This window comes from Saccopteryx leptura, chromosome 1 (genome assembly GCF_036850995.1).
Source record: "Saccopteryx leptura isolate mSacLep1 chromosome 1, mSacLep1_pri_phased_curated, whole genome shotgun sequence".
Taxonomy (NCBI): domain Eukaryota; kingdom Metazoa; phylum Chordata; class Mammalia; order Chiroptera; family Emballonuridae; genus Saccopteryx; species Saccopteryx leptura.
Genome location: NC_089503.1, coordinates 124,717,186 through 124,738,055, shown reverse-complemented (window position 1 = coordinate 124,738,055; position 20,870 = coordinate 124,717,186). Strand labels below are relative to the sequence as shown.

General features: G+C 37.0%; 1 protein-coding gene across 8 annotated transcripts in view; it reads right to left on the bottom strand.

Moving 5' to 3' along the window:
- The window catches only part of CTNND2 (catenin delta 2), a 944,271-nt gene that overhangs the window by 441,227 nt on the left and 482,174 nt on the right, over positions 1 to 20,870 (bottom strand). For all 8 annotated transcript variants that reach the window (XM_066374395.1, XM_066374422.1, XM_066374405.1 and 5 more), the window contains 2 exons: positions 2,610 to 2,644; positions 2,114 to 2,230 (listed from right to left, as the gene is read on the bottom strand). In XM_066374395.1, coding sequence (XP_066230492.1) covers positions 2,114 to 2,230; positions 2,610 to 2,644 — 152 coding nt within the window. The remainder of the gene's footprint in view (positions 1 to 2,113; positions 2,231 to 2,609; positions 2,645 to 20,870) is intronic.

The window sequence follows — 20,870 nt, the reverse complement described above, 5'->3', positions numbered from 1 at the left end:
TATATAATAGCATAACTGATCTTTCTGCGAATAAAAAATTCAGTAGTTACCAATTTGATTCAGTAGATCCAAAAGCTTGTTTTTAAATATTAATATGATTATATTTTTGCTTATTTTTATTTACTTTAAATTTTACTGGATTATTATTTTAAAATGTGGTCTTTGTATAGTATTTAATTTTTAAGATTTTCTTTACCATGCGATAGCAGATCAATTTTTGTAAGTATTCCTTGAACATATATAACAAATGTATATTATCATTCAACAAATATAAATTTTAAGTTTATTTAATACATTAATTTGTTAATTATCCAAATTCTTGTGGCTTTTTCTTCTAGTATTTGGTCTGATTTTGAAAAACATGCATTGAAATATTCACATTATTTTTCATCAACATTTTTATCATTTTTAATTTTATTTTATATTCAGATGCTGTGGCATTTGGTGATATACATGTTCATTATATCTTAGTATGTGTTTTTCGCCTCTTTGGAAGTTATCTGCACTATATGCAAATGATTCCTCTTTCACCCTGCTTAGTGGTTCTGCTTGAAATTCCACTGCATTTCACATTTCCTACCCAATCTCACTCTTTGTGTTCATTGTCTTTTTTGTCACTAATGTGTCTATTCTTTTAATATGACCATATACTTCATTAACATAAGTGTCATAAACCTCACATCACTATTTTATCTTTGTTACTACAAACTTGAAAATTTTATTCTTCTCATAGAAGAACCCACTGTGATTACATGTAGAGGTAGATTGAGAAAGTTGGTTTATCTCTCCTTTTTAACTTGTTTGCCTCTAATTTTACTCTTCTTTCTTTTTTTTAGATACTTTACACCTATTAAAAATTATCCCCTCTCCGAAGCTCATAATCAAATATGTTTATTACATCAAAAATGAGATGTTGAATATCATCCTCTCCTCCAAGACATGCTATTTCATCTCTGCTTTTCTTAATCTCTAATAAAGGGAGGGCTAAATACATGTACATCAAATATTAATTAAATGTAGTTCTAGGTACAACTATCCCTACAAAAGAAATATATTTATTGACTCAGAGAGAAGAAGCTACAAGTCTTTATTTTAAAATACAAAATAGAACAAGGATACTCAAATCATACATCTTACTTTAGAAGTTTTATTGAAGAAATGCATATGGAATTAAATAAATGTGAATATTCATGATTTTGTCTAAGGGTAGTGGTATTACAAAGATTACAGAGAAAATAAACTAATATGTAAATTAAATGGCTTCAAGGTCATTTTACTATTCTATTCTTATATCATTCTCTTCTATAGGAAACCTTGAAAAGTATTCAAGAAAAATTTATTTTTATAAATTAAGAAATAAAATGCTCCACTGATTTCTAATGTAGAAATCATCAAGATAATATATGTTTTAATGATTTAATTTTTAGCTTTTATGGGCTTTTATTGAAAAAAGTCAAGAGAATTTTATGATTTATTAATGTTAGGCTAATTTCAACTCAGCACTTTTATCCTAAGTCTTAACCACTCTAGTTGAAAAATATGTAATTAAGTGAGGTAAAGAAATCTTTAAATAGTCTATTAAGATTAATATAGCAATATAAAATTGCTAAATATAAAACTGTAAAAAGTTATTGCATAGTATTATAGCAGAACACTAAATAGTACTGCTTATATTACATAATTTTTTTCCATTTTGTATATAATTGCAGCACTGTTTAAAATCTCTACCAATGATAATCTGTAGGAGTAAAGTATTATCAATTAATTTTAAAGCAGGCACTGTGTTGATTAAACATATATATGATGTGTTCATATAATGTGCTTGTCTAGATGCCAAAAAGGATATTAGAGAATTGGTGAGAATCACCCTTACATCAGTCATTGGTGAACAATTTAGATGCCAATAACTGATTTAAGAGCATTTATAATCTAATATGAGTGGGGGAGGGGCAATGTGGGAAGGAAGTAGATGAGAGTGGAGCAAAGAGGATAAGACAAGTATAAACATATCTGGAAGTCTTATTAGCTATGTCTCATTATATTAATTATATTAGAAAAAATAATGGCATGATACTCTTTTAATTGTCTTCGAGTATAATTGTCATTGACTTACTTTCAGTTGTTGAATAATCCTGTGGGTCAAGAATCCCTGATTCCTGCAGCGATCTAATACAGGAGTCCACCAGCTCAAGACCTGTTGTGAGTTCATCTTCAATATCTTTTTGACCATCTGAAATGACAATATTTTCAAGTGATAGACACTTTGATAATGTTAATATTAATGCCTAAGGCAATCATTTAAAAATCAAAATTATTCTAACCTAAGAGATAAACTCTATAAAGTTCTCATTAGATATCTCATTGTAATCTTCAATCAACCAGTATCAAAAGCTAAGGCCAGCCAAGTCCATGTATCCATGAAGAACAGAAAGTGAGTAGGGAATTGTGAGAACTTAACTCTCATGAAATTGCGAGCTATCACAACTTCATTTAATTTTAGTGTCATGTTGTTGTCATATTCATTTTTATAAGTCTCCTTCTAATGTTCACAAGGAAATTAATCGATAGAGGTACATGTAATAAATGTTCATTAAGAAGCCGTACTTTACCTTGTGATTGCCAGGGAAACTGCTCTTCTGCTGAACTGTAAAAAAGAGAATACATAGGTATAATGCATCAATTAGAAACGGAAGGAACCCAGACTACAAGACACAAAGGACCATTAGGGTAGTAATAGTGGCTCTATGGCACTTCCTTTAATCTCTTACTGAGAAGATTGATACAATCTTAACTTTAATCCATTTGATATATACCTCTTTTTATTCACAAGTATTAGCATGCTAAAAATGGACATTGTTCAGTAATTTTCACAGAAACACATCAATTTTTATAAAGCCCAACCTATTATATTTGTTCCTTACAATAACATACATGCAGTTCTACATAATTTTAGTTATTTTACTTTATTTTTTTCAATTAAGTGAGAGCAGGGGAAGCAGAGAGACAGACTTCCACATGCACCCCACTGTGATCCACCTGGCAAGCCCTCTATGGGGCAATGCTCTGCCTATCTGAGATGTTGCTCCATTGCTCAGCAACTGAGCTATTTTTAGTGTCTGAGGCAGAGGCCACTTGAGCCATCCTAGGACACCCTTGTGTCCTACTCATTCAAGCCAATCAAGCCATGGCTGCGGGGGGGGGGGGAGAGTTGGGAAGAAAGAAAGAAAGAAAGTGGGAGTGGAGAAGCAGATGGCCACTTCTCCTTCATGCCCTGACCAGGAATCGAACCTGGGACATCCACATGCTAGGCCTGATGCTCTACCACTGAGAAAACTGGCCAGTGCCTAGTTCTTTTAAAATACAAGCCTGAATAGTTTCATATAGACTTTGTGAGGTAGTCTAAGAAAGAAATAATTTCCCCCTTTCTCAATATAAAGATGAAGTAAACCTATATCTTCTTCTAGACATATCAGATAAATTGTTCCTGTCCATTGATTATATAGTTTAAATTAAGTAATTTAAAAATTTTAACAATTAATCACCAATTAAATATAGTTCTCAAATTCTCACTTTATATATTTGTCTTATAAAATGACCCCAGTTGAAAGGCTTGTTCATATATATGACATACCAGAAATATTGTGCAGAGTGCATATATGTAGGTAATATAAATTTACTTTGAATTAAATATGTAAATAAATTTAAATTTTATAAATATAAACAATTTTTATTATATATGCAAATACTTCTGACATGTCCCTTTTAATGTGTCAATAACTGAGAAATCTAGATGCCAATTACTGACAGGCATCACTTTCAGAATGATTTCCTACACTTATTTCAATGCCTCTTTTACTCTTATCAAGTATCTTTTATGAATAGCTCATCAGTCTCACAACAGCAAGTGGCTTTTATATTCTAATCTCTACCTTGGAGATGACTTCTGAATATATTTACAGGGGGGAAATGGAATTCTGGTATGAATCAGAGCCCAGGAAAGCCAAGATTGATATAAATGAATACAAGAGTAGTCCCTTAAGAGACATATGACTTATATAGGGTACTTGCTTTGCAGCCAATACATTTGAGTAAACTTGAAAGTGGTTTTACAATGATGAAAGCTGTAGATAGTAGATACATGAAATGATAACACTACAAATTCAGTCCAATGCAACTTTTTCTTGTATCAAAAAAGTATCATTACACAGCAGTAGCATATAACTACAAAGTTTAACACTTAAAACAGAAATGTACTCTTATAATCAATATTTTAAAAATTGCAGTGCATATTTATTTAATAAGTGGTTTTAATACAAAAGTAGAAAATGTTTTCATTTTTGTAGCTGGTGGAATGGTGTTTCTCTCCCTAGAAGGATATGCCCACATCAAACCCTTGGAAATAGAGAATTGTTATTAGAAAAAAGAGTTTTGAAGATATAATTTAAAATATCCAGATGAGAGAGCCCTACACTCAATATAAGTGTCCATATAAGAACTAGAAGTAGAAAGAGACACAGGAGAAGGCTATGGGAAGATGGATGCAGAGGCTAGAATTGTGCCTCCACAAGCGAAGAAATGCCTGAGGTCTTCAAAATCTTTGAAGAGCTAAGGAAGAATTCATCCCTGGAGCCTTCAAAGGGGTGACACACCTTGATATTAAATTTCTGGCACCCACCCCCCAAACTGTGACAGCATAAATTTCTTTTGTCTTAGGTCACTCAATTATGGTAATTTGTTATAACAGCCTCCAGAAACTGACACAATATTTTTCTGACACAATAAAGATGTTCTTTTAAATCCCCCTGGATTTACTACTACATTCCTTTTACCAGTAGAGCCCTTGACTAAGTACTTATTGTACACCAGGGCTCTGCTGATTCACCACAATCACAAATTAATTTTGATTGATGGAGAATAACAGACTTATTGATGCTAAACAACTTAACCCCACAGATCATAAAGAACTCAGCAGGGGTTAAGACTAATCTGTTCAACTCCAAAGCTCAAATTCCTAACTCTGAATCTAAAGCTACAGAGGGAAACACAGTAAGGTTACTTCCCACCCGAAGCTGTAAGAGTGAGCAAGTCATTGCAAGCTTCTCCCAGGGCTCACTGATGTCCCACACTCTCCTTGCAGGCACAATGAAGACCACCCTTCCCACCCCCTTGCACAGAGATGGGGTCATGTGAAAGTCTGTGAGAAGGAACAAGTGTCACCTCCTGCCCCAAAGAGAGAAAGGCAGAAATGAGAACTTCATGTTCTCATTCCTTATTAAGCCCTGCATTGAGAGGGGTCCCTGAGTAACTACGTGAAAGAAAGACTTCCGCCGACCCAGACAGGACAAAGCAGAGTTAGAAACAAACCACTCTTGTGTTAAAACTCTGATGTTGGAGGCTTGCTTGTATCCATAGAATAAATGTGACACTGAATAACACAGAAATGTGCCATTATTTGAGTTCGTAAGGCATTTCTTGCTTCTCAATCTTCATCTCCACATCTAGAGCGGGAAGATGCCTTGGTTACTCCAGCACAAATCAGGTGGCACCATAGCTATCCTCATCCTTGAGATTTAGCCTCATTTGCCATAATGGGTGACTTCATGCATGGGACTACACATCTCACGATAACATAATATTTGCTTTTTATTCATCTCTTTCAAAAACGTTGCTATTTTATGATGCAACAGAAGTGAGAAGAAACAGATTTTCCCTACATTTTTTGAAAAAAAAAAAAAAAACCCTTGGCAGCGACTATGAAACAATCCTCCAAGGCAGCAGCAGTGCCTTCCTTTGGGGCAGACAAAGAGCATTAATCGGTGAAATGGTTTCCTGATTCCTCTAGCACAGTTAAAGTGCACGGAAAGAATGAATGACCACAGAAAAGGGAAGCCCCAAGAGAGACCTGGTTGGGATTTTATTTCCTTTGAATGCACATTTTACTCTGTCTGTTAGGGGATTCTATGCAATTGCATATTTTATGCATTAATTACTTCTCTTTTGAGGTGCATGATTTTTGAAAAGCAAACAATTTATTTGTTCAAAAACATGTATTATGCCTGTATCTCTGACACTCTTATTTCATGTTTTTAGGAATTACTCATGGTAAACTTTCTCCCAATTATATGATTCACTTTAATGTAACATAAAAGTTATTATTTTGAAACTGTTATAACTACATGCATGTTCAATTTCAGGAAATAAAGTTGGCCTTCATTACTGAAATGTTACTTTTTAAAATAGAAATAATCGTAACGAAGAATATAAATGTAATTTAGATCATTCCAAATGCATTTAACAATAACTACGTATAAGTTTCTGTATCCAAATATTTGGAGAAAAAAATCTATAATGAATACTATCATAAGTAACATGTAACTTTTAAACATACACTTAAATATGTACATAAATGAATAATGTTAGGAAAGTTTTAAAAACAATATATTAAATGAATGGGACTATATTAAACTAAAAAGCTTCAGCACAGCAAAAGAAACCGACAGCAAAACAAATAGGCAGCCAACTAAATGGGAGATATTTGCAAACAACAGCTCCGATAAGTGGTTAATATCCAAAACATATAAAGAACTCACAATGTTCAGCAATGAAAAAGCAAACAATCCAAATTAAAAACTGGGGAGAGAACCTGAACAGCCACTTCTCCCAAGAGGACATACAATGCCCAACAGGTTTATGAAAAAATTTTCATCTTCAGTAGCTATTCGAGAAATGCAAATCAAAACTACAATGAGATATCACCTCACACTTGTTATATTGGCTTTATCAACAAGACAGGTAATAACAAGTGTTGGAGAGACAGTGGAGAAAAGGGAACCCTCATTCGCTGCTGGTGGGAATGCAAATTAGTACAACCATTATGGAGTAAAGTATGATGGTTCCTCAAAAAACTTAGAATAGAATTACCATAACCCAGCAATCCCTCTACTGGGTATCTACCCAAAAAAGTAAAAAATATTCGTATGTAAAGACACATGTATCCCCATGCTCATCACAGCACTATTCACAGTGGCCAAGACATTGAAACAACCAAAGTGTCCCTTGATAGAGGATCTGGATAAAGAAGATTTGGTACATATATACTATGGAATACTATTCAGCCTAAAGAATGATGACGTAGTGCCATTATGACAACATGGATGGACCTTGAGAACATTACACTGAGTGAAATCAGTAAACCAGAGAAAACTAAGAACTGTATGATTTCACACATAGGTGGGATGTAAAACTGAAACTCATGGACATAGATAAAAATGAAGTGGTTGCCAGGAGGAGGAGGATGTGGGGGAGAGGAAGGGGAAAGGGTGTAAAGAGGGACAAATATAAAGTGACAGAGAATGATTTGACTTTGGGTGATGAGTCTACAACATAATCAACAGTTCAAAGGCTATGTAAATGTTTACTTGAAACCTATGTAGTCTATTGATCAATGTTACCCTGTTAAATTTAATTTTCTAAATAATTTTTTTTAAAAAGGACCAATTTTAGTAGCCAACACACATAGAGAGCTCTCACATTTTTACAAGGCAATATTCTAACTGCTTTATAGTTGATCATACCAAGATTTTTTAGAGAAGCAATGCTTTCTCATTTTACAGATAGTGAAACTGAGGTAAAGAGATGTTAAGGAACTTGCTGAAGTAGTACAGACAGGATTATGATCCTGGTCTTCTGGAACTAGAGCCCACATTCTGAACTGCCATTCTATCCACACATTTGGCTGCATCAAATTTAAACTCCTGTGTGATAAAAACTAAAGCATAAATACCAGAAACCAAGTTGTAAAACAAGCCACATCCTAGGAGAAGATATTTGCAAAGCATATAACTTAGAAAGGGTTCCTTTCCAGGACATATGAATAGCTCCTATAAATCAATGAGATAATAATTAAAAGATCAAATAGAGAGAGGTCAACAAATATATGTATAGATTAAGACATAGTAGAAAAAATAAGCATGTATGGCTACTGAAAAATGAAAAGATACTCAACCTTTATTAGCAATTAGAGGAATAAAAATTAGACACAAAATATTTCTTTATACTTGACAGGTTGTCAAACAATTAGAAGTCTCACAGTACTCAATGTTGGGGAGGTGATAGGGAAATAAAAATTGTCGTACATTGTGTATGGGCAAGTAAATTAGTGAAACATTTAGGTGAGCTGCAAGACAAAACCTGGTAATATTTTACATACAAATACCCAACCACCCAGCAGTTCTGCTTCTAGGTAGAGTCTCTAGGGAAACCCATGCACCAGTGCCCAGGAGACTGTGCAGGACTGTGCATGCCTTCATGTCCACAGTAATGAAACAATGGAAACAATGGAAGTGATCAGCAATAGAAGAATAAAAACATACAGCAATATAAGCAATATGATTACATATCATATATGACACACACATATAAATTAAATAGTGTTCATCAGTTAAAATAACTTAGCCAGATACTATGTGTCTACATGGGTAGTTCTCAAAAACAAAGTAAGGAGTAGAAAATAAAAATTGAGAAATGTACTTCCTGATCCCAATAACGGGAATTTTAGAAACCCTGATTCAATACACACACATACACACACACACACACACACACACACACACTCCCTGCGTTACAGACAAGATAGGTTCTGTAGGTTTGTTCTTAAGTTGAATTTGTATATAAGTTGAAATAAATAGTTACCTATGCATCTTAGACAGATGGTTGTCTTAACACAGTACTTATTTTTATTTTTCTGTTCATATAAATACATTTTCTCTCTCTCTCTCTCTCACACACACACACACATATATATAGAGAGAGCTATAGAGAAGGAATATAAACATATGGATTAAAAAGATGCACCCAAATTCATGATAGTGGTGGTCACTGAGGAAGACAAAAAGAAATGAGTGTGAGAAAGGGTAAAAAAGGAAATTTCACTGTATATCTAGTATGAAAAATGAGGATGAGGTATTACAGAATTGTACACTAGAAACCTATATAATTTTATTAACCAAAATAACCTCAATAAATTTAATAAAAAATGAAGACAAAATGTTAACATTAATTTAAGAATACTTCTGATACTTGGAATAAAAAAATCAATCTTACACTTAAACCACGTTTAGTGAAATGCTTAAATAAATCCTTGTGATTCAGTTTTACATAATATTCTCATTAATGTTAGAATCACTCATAGTTGAAATTAAAATGATGCAAAAACAATTCTGAAATATATAACTTAGAGATGTATATGATTGAGAGATATAAGTATTGTTTCCTCTATTTTGTGTATGAGAAAAATGACAGTACCACTTTTACTAAGTTTCAAGTTTGACATAACTTAAACAGTTTAAGTAAGCCACCAATAACTTCCAAGGTCTGAGAGCATGGTGAGCAGCAGGAGGCGGGGGTCTACTTTACACCAAAGAATAACCTTTGAATTCCTTGAGATGTGATTTTCACCCTCATCATTTCCAGCATGACAGTCTCTTCACCCACCTCCAGGCCATGTCTAATAAAAATATATATAGGAAAGTTCAGAAAGTTTCCTAAGGTGAAGAAAAGACACAAAGCACACTATTATTATTGCAATTTTTTTTATGAAACTGCTCAAATATATTTTATGTCCTTTTTCAACTTGTTGATGCCCAAAGCATCAATCTCCACACTGTGTCATGTGGTGTATTATTGTTTGCAATATCTTTCAAAATGAAAGAAAGGTAAGGAACTCTTGAGTTTTTTGTTAGTTTGCTTTCAAGTTAAGCAATGTACCTAAAACAAATAGGAGAAACTATTGTAAAGTAATGTGCTTCTCAACTGACATTTGATTCTAGCCCACAGGAAAAAAAATCCTAATATTTAGGATGTCCATATGACCCAAAATTGTATTCGAACATAAAGTAATTTTTAGTATATACGGTTTCGCATACAGTCATATCACAAGAAGAGCCTTTGTACAGAATAAATGACCTTGGTCAAAGTCCAACATACCATGGAAATGTAACGTATTCAGTAAAAAAGGTGAGAAGCGGTGAGCCGTAGGGCTATGCTGCAAGCCGTTGTTGTCCTTGGACGTGGGCACACGGTACTCATTCCTTGCTAGTGTGGGTAGGTGAGAGCCCCGCTTCTTCCAGAATTTTCTGTGGAACTGATGGCCCTGCTGTCCACTGCCTGTGGTCTCTATACGTATCTGTGATATGTTTTCAAATGAATGTTGTAATATACTGCTCACAAAAATTAGGGGATATTTTATCGCTTCCTATTAATTTTGAAATATCCCCTAATATTTGGTGAGCAGTATAGTTCTGCCATATATTAGACCATTTCTTGCTTAGACCACACATCTTTCTGCTTCAAGTATTTTCATCAAAAATATAATTTTATAGGCCCTGGCCGGTTGGCTCAGTGGTAGAGCGTCGGCCTGGCGTGCAGAAGTCCCAGGTTCGATTCCCGGCCAGGACACACAGGAGAAGCACCCATCTGCTTCTCCACCCCTCCCCCTCTCCTTCCTCTCTGTCTCTCTCTTACCCTCCTGCAGCCGAGACTCCATTGGAGCAAAGATGGCCCGGGCGCTGGGGATGGCTCCTTGGCCTCTGCCCCAGGCGCTAGAGTGGCTCTGGTCGCGGCAGAGCGACGCCCCAGAGGGGCAGAGCATCGCCCCTGGTGGGCGTGCCGGGTGGATCCCGGTCGGGCGCATGTGGGAGTCTGTCTGACTGTCTCTCCCCATTTCTAGCTTCAGAAAAATACAAAAAAAAAGGGGGGGGGAAATATATAATTTTATAGACATTATAAAAATGTTTGCAGGGCGGCAATGGATAGCGACAGTTCAAAGCTCTAAAACTAGGAGGCCCTGTGCACAGTGGGGAAGCGTATGGGCTCAGGAGCCAGACCCCGAGACTGCAGACCAGTGCTGCTGCTTTCAACGCAGGGCCCTTCAGGAAGGTGGCTTCACCCTCTCATTCTAACCGAAGACATTTAGAGGATTAAATAAATTAGTTTATAGCAAGTGACTTATCAGGTGATCAGGACCTGGCACATTCTGTCCAAGTACGAAATTGCTTCCTATTTATATATTGTTAAAATGGTTTGTATGGCTTATAGATTATAGCTTATTCTAATTGATTCCACCCTTTGGAGTACACTGCAGGCCACTGTGGGAGGGCCCAAGGGGACAGATAAGGGGAAATGGGAATAGTGGACCCTAAGAAAATACCAGGCATAGTGGGATCTATGCCCAGGCTGTTGGTCTCAACCAGTCTTGGAGAAAATGGTAAAACAAAGTCATCACACACTCTTGGTGACAGCTGGCTGTGGCTTTCCATACACAGAGCAGAGAGACAGAGTCGGCTGCCTATGACTTTGAAGTCCAACCGGGGCACAGGTGAGAAAGCGCAGAGAACTGAAGGATCACAACATGAGGAGGAGTGTTCCAGGCATTTCTGCATACTAGGCCATGGGGTCTTCAGCACATTACTCTCTCTATGCCTCAGTTTCCCCATTTGGAAAATAAGGATATTACTAGAATTTCCCCCCTAGGGATCATGTGAAAGTTAAGGGTACAGTGTAACTTAAACTCAAACAACAGTGCTGGGAACTTATGAGGCGTTAAAGGGAAAAGAGTAAGCTAGCATGATCACACACGGAGGAACCGAGGCCTGAGGGTGCACAGCCAGCCCAGCCCAGAGGACTGAAATTCCAATAGGTCAACAGGATGGAACTCAACATGTCCGTGTTTAGGGGCCCACAGATATTATCATGGAACTATATCGCTGGCTTTGCAGAACAGAAATGGTCTATCTTTCTTTCCACACTAAACTGAGGAAGAAAACTAGCAAAGGAAAAAAAATGGGTTGTCTGGGATTTTCAAAGAAAGATGATATCCTTTTAAAATGTAAGTTTTTTTCCAATCATTCCCACAAGGATGCTTCTCCCGGAAACTTCCACTGTTCTCGCTTTCGTAAAATCTTAAAGACCACTTGCTATTTTCAAAACCTTAGAAGAAAATAAATCAGACCGAAATTGCTATTACGAGTTTTCTTTTTAGTTTGAGACAGACGATATTCATATTCTAAACTTTTTGTTGGAGTTGGACACATTAGCCAGGCAGCTGACGCCCCAGAGAGGTCCTGGCTCCCACGCTGCAGCCTGGACACGCTCGCTTCCATGTTTCTCACAGGCACACCACACTGTCGGTTTGTGAGCTGGCCAGCTAGAGCCAAAGAGGTAGAATTAACATGAATTCTGGGTTGGGTTTTTTTTTTTTTTTTTTTTTTTTTTTTTTTTGTCACTTCAAAATACATACTCCAGCCTTTAGCACACAAAGCATTAGCCCTAAGCTCAATCACCCTAAATGTGCTATCTACACAAAAAAGCCAAGCTCTTACCACGGGAAAGACATGCATTCAAGTTTCTTTGCTTCAAAGGCCTTTATTGTTTTGGAGTTGATTGTACTTAATAAGAAACATGTTGTGTATAAAATTTAATATCAGAAGAAGGATAAATAGCGAATCATAAATTAGAAAAGTCTTATGTTCTATCTCCCTTCCATAGTTTCAGGGAGATTTCTCATGCATGGGCTAACTATTATTATTTTTGTAACTGCTTATACAGTCCTCCAGAATTTTACCGTAGTTAAAGCAGTATTACTGAATGCCGGCATCATTAGACAATAAATACCAGGTTATTTCTGTCCGTGAGCAGTCCATAAATCAGAATGAGATAAGTTACAACTGTAGGTGACCAGGGCTACTGTTCATCAATTGACTCTGAGACTTTATAATATCCTGAAATGCCTTCAAACTAACAAAAATTGAATAGTTCATGTTGTATATGTGCCAAATGTATTCTACATTGTTACATTAATGATTTTCACAGGTGTTCATTGTACATCCTGGTTGGACCTTTGATTAACCTGATCGCTTCATTCACTGATCCTGAGGTGGAAAAAGAGCTCATTGAACTCTGCAGTCTGATCATTCACAACTGGTTTCTCAGGCAGGAGAAGGGTAGTTGGTGTGTTTGCTGATGGAGGTGGCACTAACGATAAGGGTATCAGTTGTTCCAAGTTTCAGCCTTCTGTATTTAATACCCCAGGATTGCCCCTGTTGTTAGGTCCCATCAGTGAAGGGCGTTCTTTAACCCTGGAGAAATCTCTGAGCAAAAAGATGGCAAGTTTATGTCCTTCTAGCTTCTTGTAGTTGAGTGTGCATAGAGAAGAGGTGTGTTTGTGTGTATGTAAATATGCATGTATGTGTACCTCACTCTTCTGTTCCTCTAAAACACACTGGGTTTTTCACAGCTTTTCTTTTACCTGCTCTTGTTTTGTAAGTGTGTCGTCTATTACAGTATTGAATTTGACTGAAATTGATATGATTTTATTAATATAAGGGAAGCTAACACCTCTTAGGTATTTAATGGGAATTTATGCAAATAACCACTGCCTGTTTCACAAGAGAGAGAAAGCTGATCTTCTGTTTTGTGACTTTGAACACCAACAGATGATTGTAAAAATAAATTTCAATTTTAGTGCCCTTATAGAGCAGAAACCATGAAATATTCATAAACAACTCTCATGGTATTATAGATCTTCACTTCTTATGAGCAGTAGTGGTTTTTAAACAATTTGAATGTTCAGTTTAAATGTTTAATGGGTGCCCGAATGTTCATAGCAGTCTATTCTAATTGCCAAGAACTAGAAACAGCCAAATGTCTTGCAACAGGTGAATGGTTAAACAAGCTGCTACATCCATACAAGAGAGAGGCATGCAGCAATAAAAATAAATGGGTTATTGACATATGCAATGAGCGACAACTTGGAAGGATCTCAAGGGCATTATGTTCATTGCAAAAGATAAATAACATTCTTCACATAACAAAATTATAGACCCTGAGAATAGGCTAGTGGTTGCTAGGGCTCCAGAGTGTGGATGTGTCTATAAAGGGTAACATGAGGGCCCTGGGGTGATGGAGCGGTCTTGCATGTTGACTGTGATGGTGGTTACACAAAGCTACTTATGTGATAAAACTGCATAGCCATACACATGAACACAAGAGAGTGCATCTAAAACTGGGGAATCTGGGTGGTACCAATGTCGATTTCCTGGTTTTGAAGTGGTACTATACAGTTATGGCCAATGTGTCCAGTGTGGGAATTGGGAGAAGTTATGGGAGCTCATAGGAAACTTCTCCAAGTATTTCATCTGGCAATTTCCTAAGAATCTATAATCATTTCAAAATAAAATAAAGCTACAAAAACAGAAAGGTATGGTTCATAATGCTTTGCTCTCTTTTTCTTGAACTGAATTTTCTATACTAAATATGCTCCTCAATTATTTCCAAGTAAAAATTAAACTAGAATGTGAAAAAGATTGGGAATAGTGGTAAAGGTATGAAGGAAGAAGGAAGGGGAAAAAGAAAGAAAGAAACCAGTGCTCCCTTCCAATTATCCCTTTTTGTTCTCCTCTCTTAGCACCAGAGCTCAGGTGACACCACATGGGCTCATTGTTTCTTTGTTCTGTGAATGAAGGCATTAGCCCAGGAACATAATACACGAGTCACACTGCCCACTCCCAACCAGATGCAAGCAACTGTGCTGCTTCTGAATGAAAACTCATCCATTATATCTAAGCTCATCAGATCCTTGAATGCACCTGCATTGCCATATGTTTACAGGGAGAATTAAAAATGGTATTTTGGCTTAAAATATCAGAACAAAGAAGTCTTAATGCATTCTACATGAGTCCAGGAGACTTCATATAATATACATTGGCTCTCTGGAAGCATGTTCATTAAAGTTGTGCTTTCACTTGGCAGACAGGCATGCTCTTGCTAATTCGCAGGGGTGATACTGCCTTGACAGTCTTCTTTCCTCTTGAATTTTTTGAAATAGCTTAAGAAGGATAGGAGTTAGTTCTTCTTTGAATATTTGGTAGAATTCACGTGTGAAGCCATCAGGCCCCAGATTTTACTTTTTTGGGACATAAACGTGAAATGTGGACAAAGTCACATACCCTCTCTCTTCTCAATCCCCTGAGATAGTATTATCAGGTTGGGCTTCATGGAAATGAGATCTGTGGTTGCCCCAAATTAAAACTGTCCCACACTTAGAGAGGGCCCCAAGTTTAGTTTAATACTCCACACTCTCCGGACTTCTGGAAGCTGGCTACCTTGATTACATCGGTCTGTTTCTTTTTGTATTTATTTCAGTGGGAAAACATTCCATTACAAATATCACTTTCTTTCCAACATTTAATATCTGATATTTGAAACAGAAAAGCTAAATCAGCCCCATGTTCTGCCCATCTCACCATCACAAAGTGGCTGTGTTTGTTCTGAAGTCCTCCTTTTATGAAAGAATAAAGATTTGAATATGAGGTCTCACTAAACAACTGTATTGCCAGCCAAACATATAAAATCATTAAAATATCTATGAATTGAAATATACTCTAATGTTCTTAAAATACCTAAAAGCATATCTTCTCCAAAATCACTTTTGAGATCCTAAGCATCTACCTATCTATTCTCCCTTATAAATGTCCTTTGAAAACTTCTCCCCTTAAATGACATGGTTGGAACATATTGCTATCTCTTTTCTGGTGACAGAAAAAGCTCTGTGCCTTACGGACAGAAGTTAATTCTTCTCATGGACAAAGATTCCCTCTGTGATCAAATTTTTGTTAGGCTCTTCTGAGCTCTCTTTTTGACTAGGTCCAATCTTGGGCTCCCATGTCCTTCCTCATAGAGTCTGGTTTGAGCAAGAATCTTTCTAAGTCAGTGTAACCTGAATCCCCCATGCTCCATATATAATACCCCTGGATATCTGATCAGGTCCTTTATCCTCCACCATTCCCCAGGAGATGTCTACTCACCCTGCGTGTCTTCAGTAAGAATCCTGTTAGGTCGGTTTAGCCAGAATCCTCCCTTTCTCCTGATGCTTCCTCTTAGTAATCCCTCATCTACTGACCCCCACTCTGCTTTTTGGCTATAAATTCCCACTTTTTGTTGTTGTATCCGGAGTGGAGCCCAATCTCTCTCTCTTACTACAAACTGCATTGTAGTAGCCCCTCTTGAATAAAGACTGCCTTACCGTTCTTCAACAAGTATCACTGAATCATTCTTAACGCCATCACAGCTTCCCCACTGCCAGAGAGGAATGTGGACAAAGTCACATACCCTCTCTCTTCTCAGTCCCCTGAGATAGTATTATCAGGGTGGGCTTCATGGAAGTGAGATCTGTGGTTGCCCCAAATTAAAACTGTCCCACACTTAGAGAGGGCCCCAAGTTTAGTTTAATACTCCGCTCTACTGTTGCTATCTTGAAATTAAATAATTTTCCCTTTAAACTATCTTTGCAAGTGAAATCCAATGGGAGAATAGAACATCTAGCCAAATGCAGAAGATATGCACCATCTGCATATTCTCGGTTCCTTGTTCTCACATATAGCATTTCCTATGCCCTGCAGGGTCCATGACGTATTGTGGGAGTCCAGCAAGATTCAAGATGAGCACAAGGTAGGTATGTAATGTTTATGACTGAGTAAAAGCAGGTGCCAGGCTAAACTTTTGCTTCAAAACAGAATTTGCTATAAGTGGAGAAGGCAACAATGGTCTAAAAACACATGAATGACAGTCTATCATATCCTTCTTGCTCATGATACTTCCTTATGTTGGTAAACTACTTATTCTACAAATGATGACCTAGAAGGAAAGGGAAAGATATGGGAACCCACAGGCCTATTTCCTTTCAGTCCTTCCTTATCTTCTGTAAGGGAATGATGGTAAAATATGTGCATATCGAGAAGTGAAATAAAAACAGTTGAGGCAGATGTGTGCAGGGTTGTCACTGCTCTGGTAAGAACAAAATGCATATGCATCTATGGGTTATGGAGTATGAATTGCCTAATTTCAGTGATCTGTGCATAAGTAAATGCTCCTATATTTGCATTTAAATCTAGCATTGGACAATATGAAAATAAATGGTGAAATTCATGTCAATAATTTGAAATTTTAATTTTTACTTACTTAGAATGACATTTTAGAGTAAATAAAAATACATCATGACAAGTCGAGAGAGTGAGAGACCACGGAAGAAAGGAAAACACTTTGGTATCTTTTTAGTACTTTTAATGGCATTTTTCCTACCCTTGCTTTTTGAACAAGTTCATATTTTCCATTTGTACTAGGCACTGAAGGTTTTGCAGCTGGCTCTGATTATGAGCTACCTCAGATTGCCATTGTGAGGATTAAATGATAATGTAGGTGAGGGTCTTAGACACAGAATATCAACCATTCTTGATTCACTCCACCCAGCAGCCTTCTTTCTATTCTTTATGCTTGAAGTCTTTTCTTGTCCCAATCAATTATCTCCCATGCCACTGAAATCAACATTGTACAGCAGAAGTCTGATCATGATAGCTCTGGCTCAAAAGTTCTCAGTGGTTTCCCATTGCTTGTGGTATCAAACCCACGCTCCTTTGGAGAGCATGGTTGGTCTGTGGGAACTTTTGACCTACTTTGAGAATCAGTCTCAGCTGCCTGTCTTATCTACCTAGGTAGATTGAAGCTCTGCAACCTTTGAGACCCCAGAGCAGCTCTGTCATTTAACAAAATATACTATGATGATTTTTTTTTAAATATTTTTTTTTTTTTTTGCCAGACTGTGAGCTCCTTGGGGACAGACCAAATAGCACTCATCTTTGTAACCTACAGGATGAAGCTCTGTGCCTAGTACTGCTAAAACCTTTGTTCACAAATGAAGATCAACACAGTTAACACAAGGCAGGAGTACCAGTTCAAACTGTAAGTGCAACCAATATTTATGTTGCTAGATTTTGTCTTCCTTTGAATTGCACTGTGACAAAAGGAATACTTTTTCTTTTTTCCAGTTTGGTCTAGAAATATATATATATATATATATATATATATATATATATATATATATATATATATATATATATATTTTTTTTTTTTTTTTTTTTTTTGTACATCCAATATTATTTTGTATTAGATTCAGGTTACAGCATAGTGGTTAGACAATGAAGTGGTTCCACATACGTAAGGAAAATCCACCCTTTTCAAGGAAACACTGCATTTTCTGCCAATATATATTAAATTCTTTTCTTTTCACATGTTAAAGTATGCTTATCTTATAGACTTGAACAAACTAATCTTCTTCCCCTTAATTAATGCTGTTCACGCAAGCTTCCTATGAAATGAAACATTTTCACTTATAAATGTTCCATGATGTGTTCCTAGTGGTTTCTAATTGAAGACAATTATATGGAGATAAATCAGCACTCATCACTGGCAGTTGTTATTAGCATGTCCCTGATCTGCTTCTGATGACTACATGTTGGCTTAAGGCACCCGGGCAGAGCCGGACCTGGGAGGGAGCTCTGATGAAGAAGCTGAGGAATTTCTTAGGCAGCGAGGGCATCCTTCATTTTTAATTTGTTGGTTTAATCTGGCTAGAGAGGAACTGACAAAATCCTCATCACCTAATGTGCTTAATGGTCTAAAGGAAATGAGTTGATGGTGTGGGTTTAGTTTTTATTGAACCAATATTTAAGTCATACAGACCCCCGATAAATTACTCCATTGAGCTTTTCTCACAGAAAATTTGCCACAGAAACTAGACTTTGCCATTTGTATAGATTTTCCAGAAGCATCAAAAAAAGTGAAATGATTAATGAGTCACTAGAAAGTGGGTTATCACACCCCTCAAAGCAAAGGTCATTGTCAACCATTGAGAAACTGATATTCCAACTGGTGAAGATTTTTGGGACTTTCTTCTTCTATTCAGAAAGAGAAAGCCAGGGAAACAAATGTAATTTTGGTTTTGTTTTATTTATAAGTGGTGGGGTTGAGCTGCATTTTCACTAAAAAAAAAAAAAAAGCAACTTTTTTTTTTTTTTACTATCATGAGGTAATATTAAGCCACACACAAACATATACATTCTCTTGAAAACAAGTAAAATGTTGAAATGGGACTTAAAATTAAACAAATTGATTTCTCCAGAGTCAGGGCAGACATGCTTTTCTTCTTCTACTGTATAAATGGTTACTTGTTTAAAAATAACTGTAGGGAAGGACAATTTAAAATTATTTTTAAAAAGCATAAGGTCAGAACAAGATTAAAAGCCATAATTCTTTTTTTTTTTTTTTTGGTCTTTTTTGAATTTCAAAATTCAGAAAACACTTTGCAGCTCGTGTCCAAGTCCCAATGACCACTGCTTCTAGCTGGTAATGATTCAGGTAGACTGGAAAAGCCATTTGCAGCATGCATGGATATGGAGCTTCTGTTCTCTGCCTGGAGAGATGAGACCAGGTTGCTTTTCCCTGGAGCTCTGCGACTGTGGCATGGTAAAGAGAACCTTGGGATATACTAAGCTGGGTGGCAAAGGTAGATTCATAACAGAAGTTGGCAAAAGGGGGAAAGAGAGCTCTAAATTAGGAGTAGGTCCCAGCCTGAAATATGAGTGGAGCATTGAGGTAGGAGGGATAAAGGAAACACTATATATTAAGCAAAGCAGCAGAAAATAGGACTATCAACACCCACAACAGAAATCTTTGACGGAAGAATAAAAAACCTGACTAATCAGGCAAAACATAGTTAAGTGGCCCTTGTGCAAATGAGATCAGTTTACCTGCTTCTTGGAAGAAATACCCTAGGCTCGTCCACAGTGTTGTAGATGGGGCCGACGGCCCTGGGCACCTTTAGCCTTCAGTGGCAAACCCCAGCTTTCTGGGCAAGGTTAGGTCATAGGTGGTTGGAGCAGGGCTGGAAGAGACTGAACCCTCTCTTAGAGGAGCAAGGGGGAAGCCTTCCTTCCAGTGTCCCTGTTTCCTCACAGCAGAGGCATGTAAGCCTGGCAGGCTTTAGCTCAATGACCTTCCTTTCCACTATTGAAGCAGGATCCAGATGGCATCCTATGAGACCCCTTTGGGGTGTTGGAGCCTTTAAGGGTGTATCCTAAAGCTGGTAGTTCCCATGATCTCTATTGGGCTTTTTCTGCCTCTAGGTATCTTAAAAGCCATGCTCAGAAGATCTCGCTGGGGGTTTGAGGATCCCCATCCGCCTATATAAATCTTTTCCATATATCTGGAGCTATTTGGAAAAAGACAAAAACAGTGTTATTAGCTGGATCTAATAAAGACGGTAGTAGTTTGCAGGCGAAAAAGATTTGGTGTCTCCTGCTCATCAGCATTCAAAAGAAATGTAAATTTTTTTTTTAAGTAAAAAGTATGATATGGTAGACCCGTAGGAGTTCCAGGATATGACTACCCCCTTTAATTTTTTTTTTCTTTTAATTGACCTTAAAATGTTTGCTGAGTACACTTTAATAATACCTTAACTTTAAAGATTGTAAGCATGACAAAATACAGTGAATGCTTTTGCTCCATATGCAGGAGCATTTTCAGTTTAGCCAGTTTAGGAAATCCAATAATAGAACAATGCATACAGACAATGAGCTATAACATGCTTAGCAGCCTCTCCTGTTCTGACAGAGGTTACTATAGATCCGGAATATGTATCCACTGTAATGTGGACATACAACTGTTTGCCAAATGAAGGTATATGAGTAACACCCATCTGCCAAAGTTGTCCTGGTAGGAGTCCTTGAGGGTTAACTCTAAATGAAGGGGCAGTATAGGACCCCTTGGACAGGATTTCCCAATCTGCCGTGCTGCTACCCGAGAAAGTTGAAACTGTTTACACCGGGCTGCAGCATTCTGGTGATGAATAGTATAAGACTGACTTGCTCGGTCTGTCATGGTTGCTGTATATAATTTTCTTTTGGGTAGCTTGATCAACAAGGGCATTCCTAGACCCTGGCCGGTTGGCTCAGTGGTAAAGCCTTGGCCTGGTGTGCAGGATT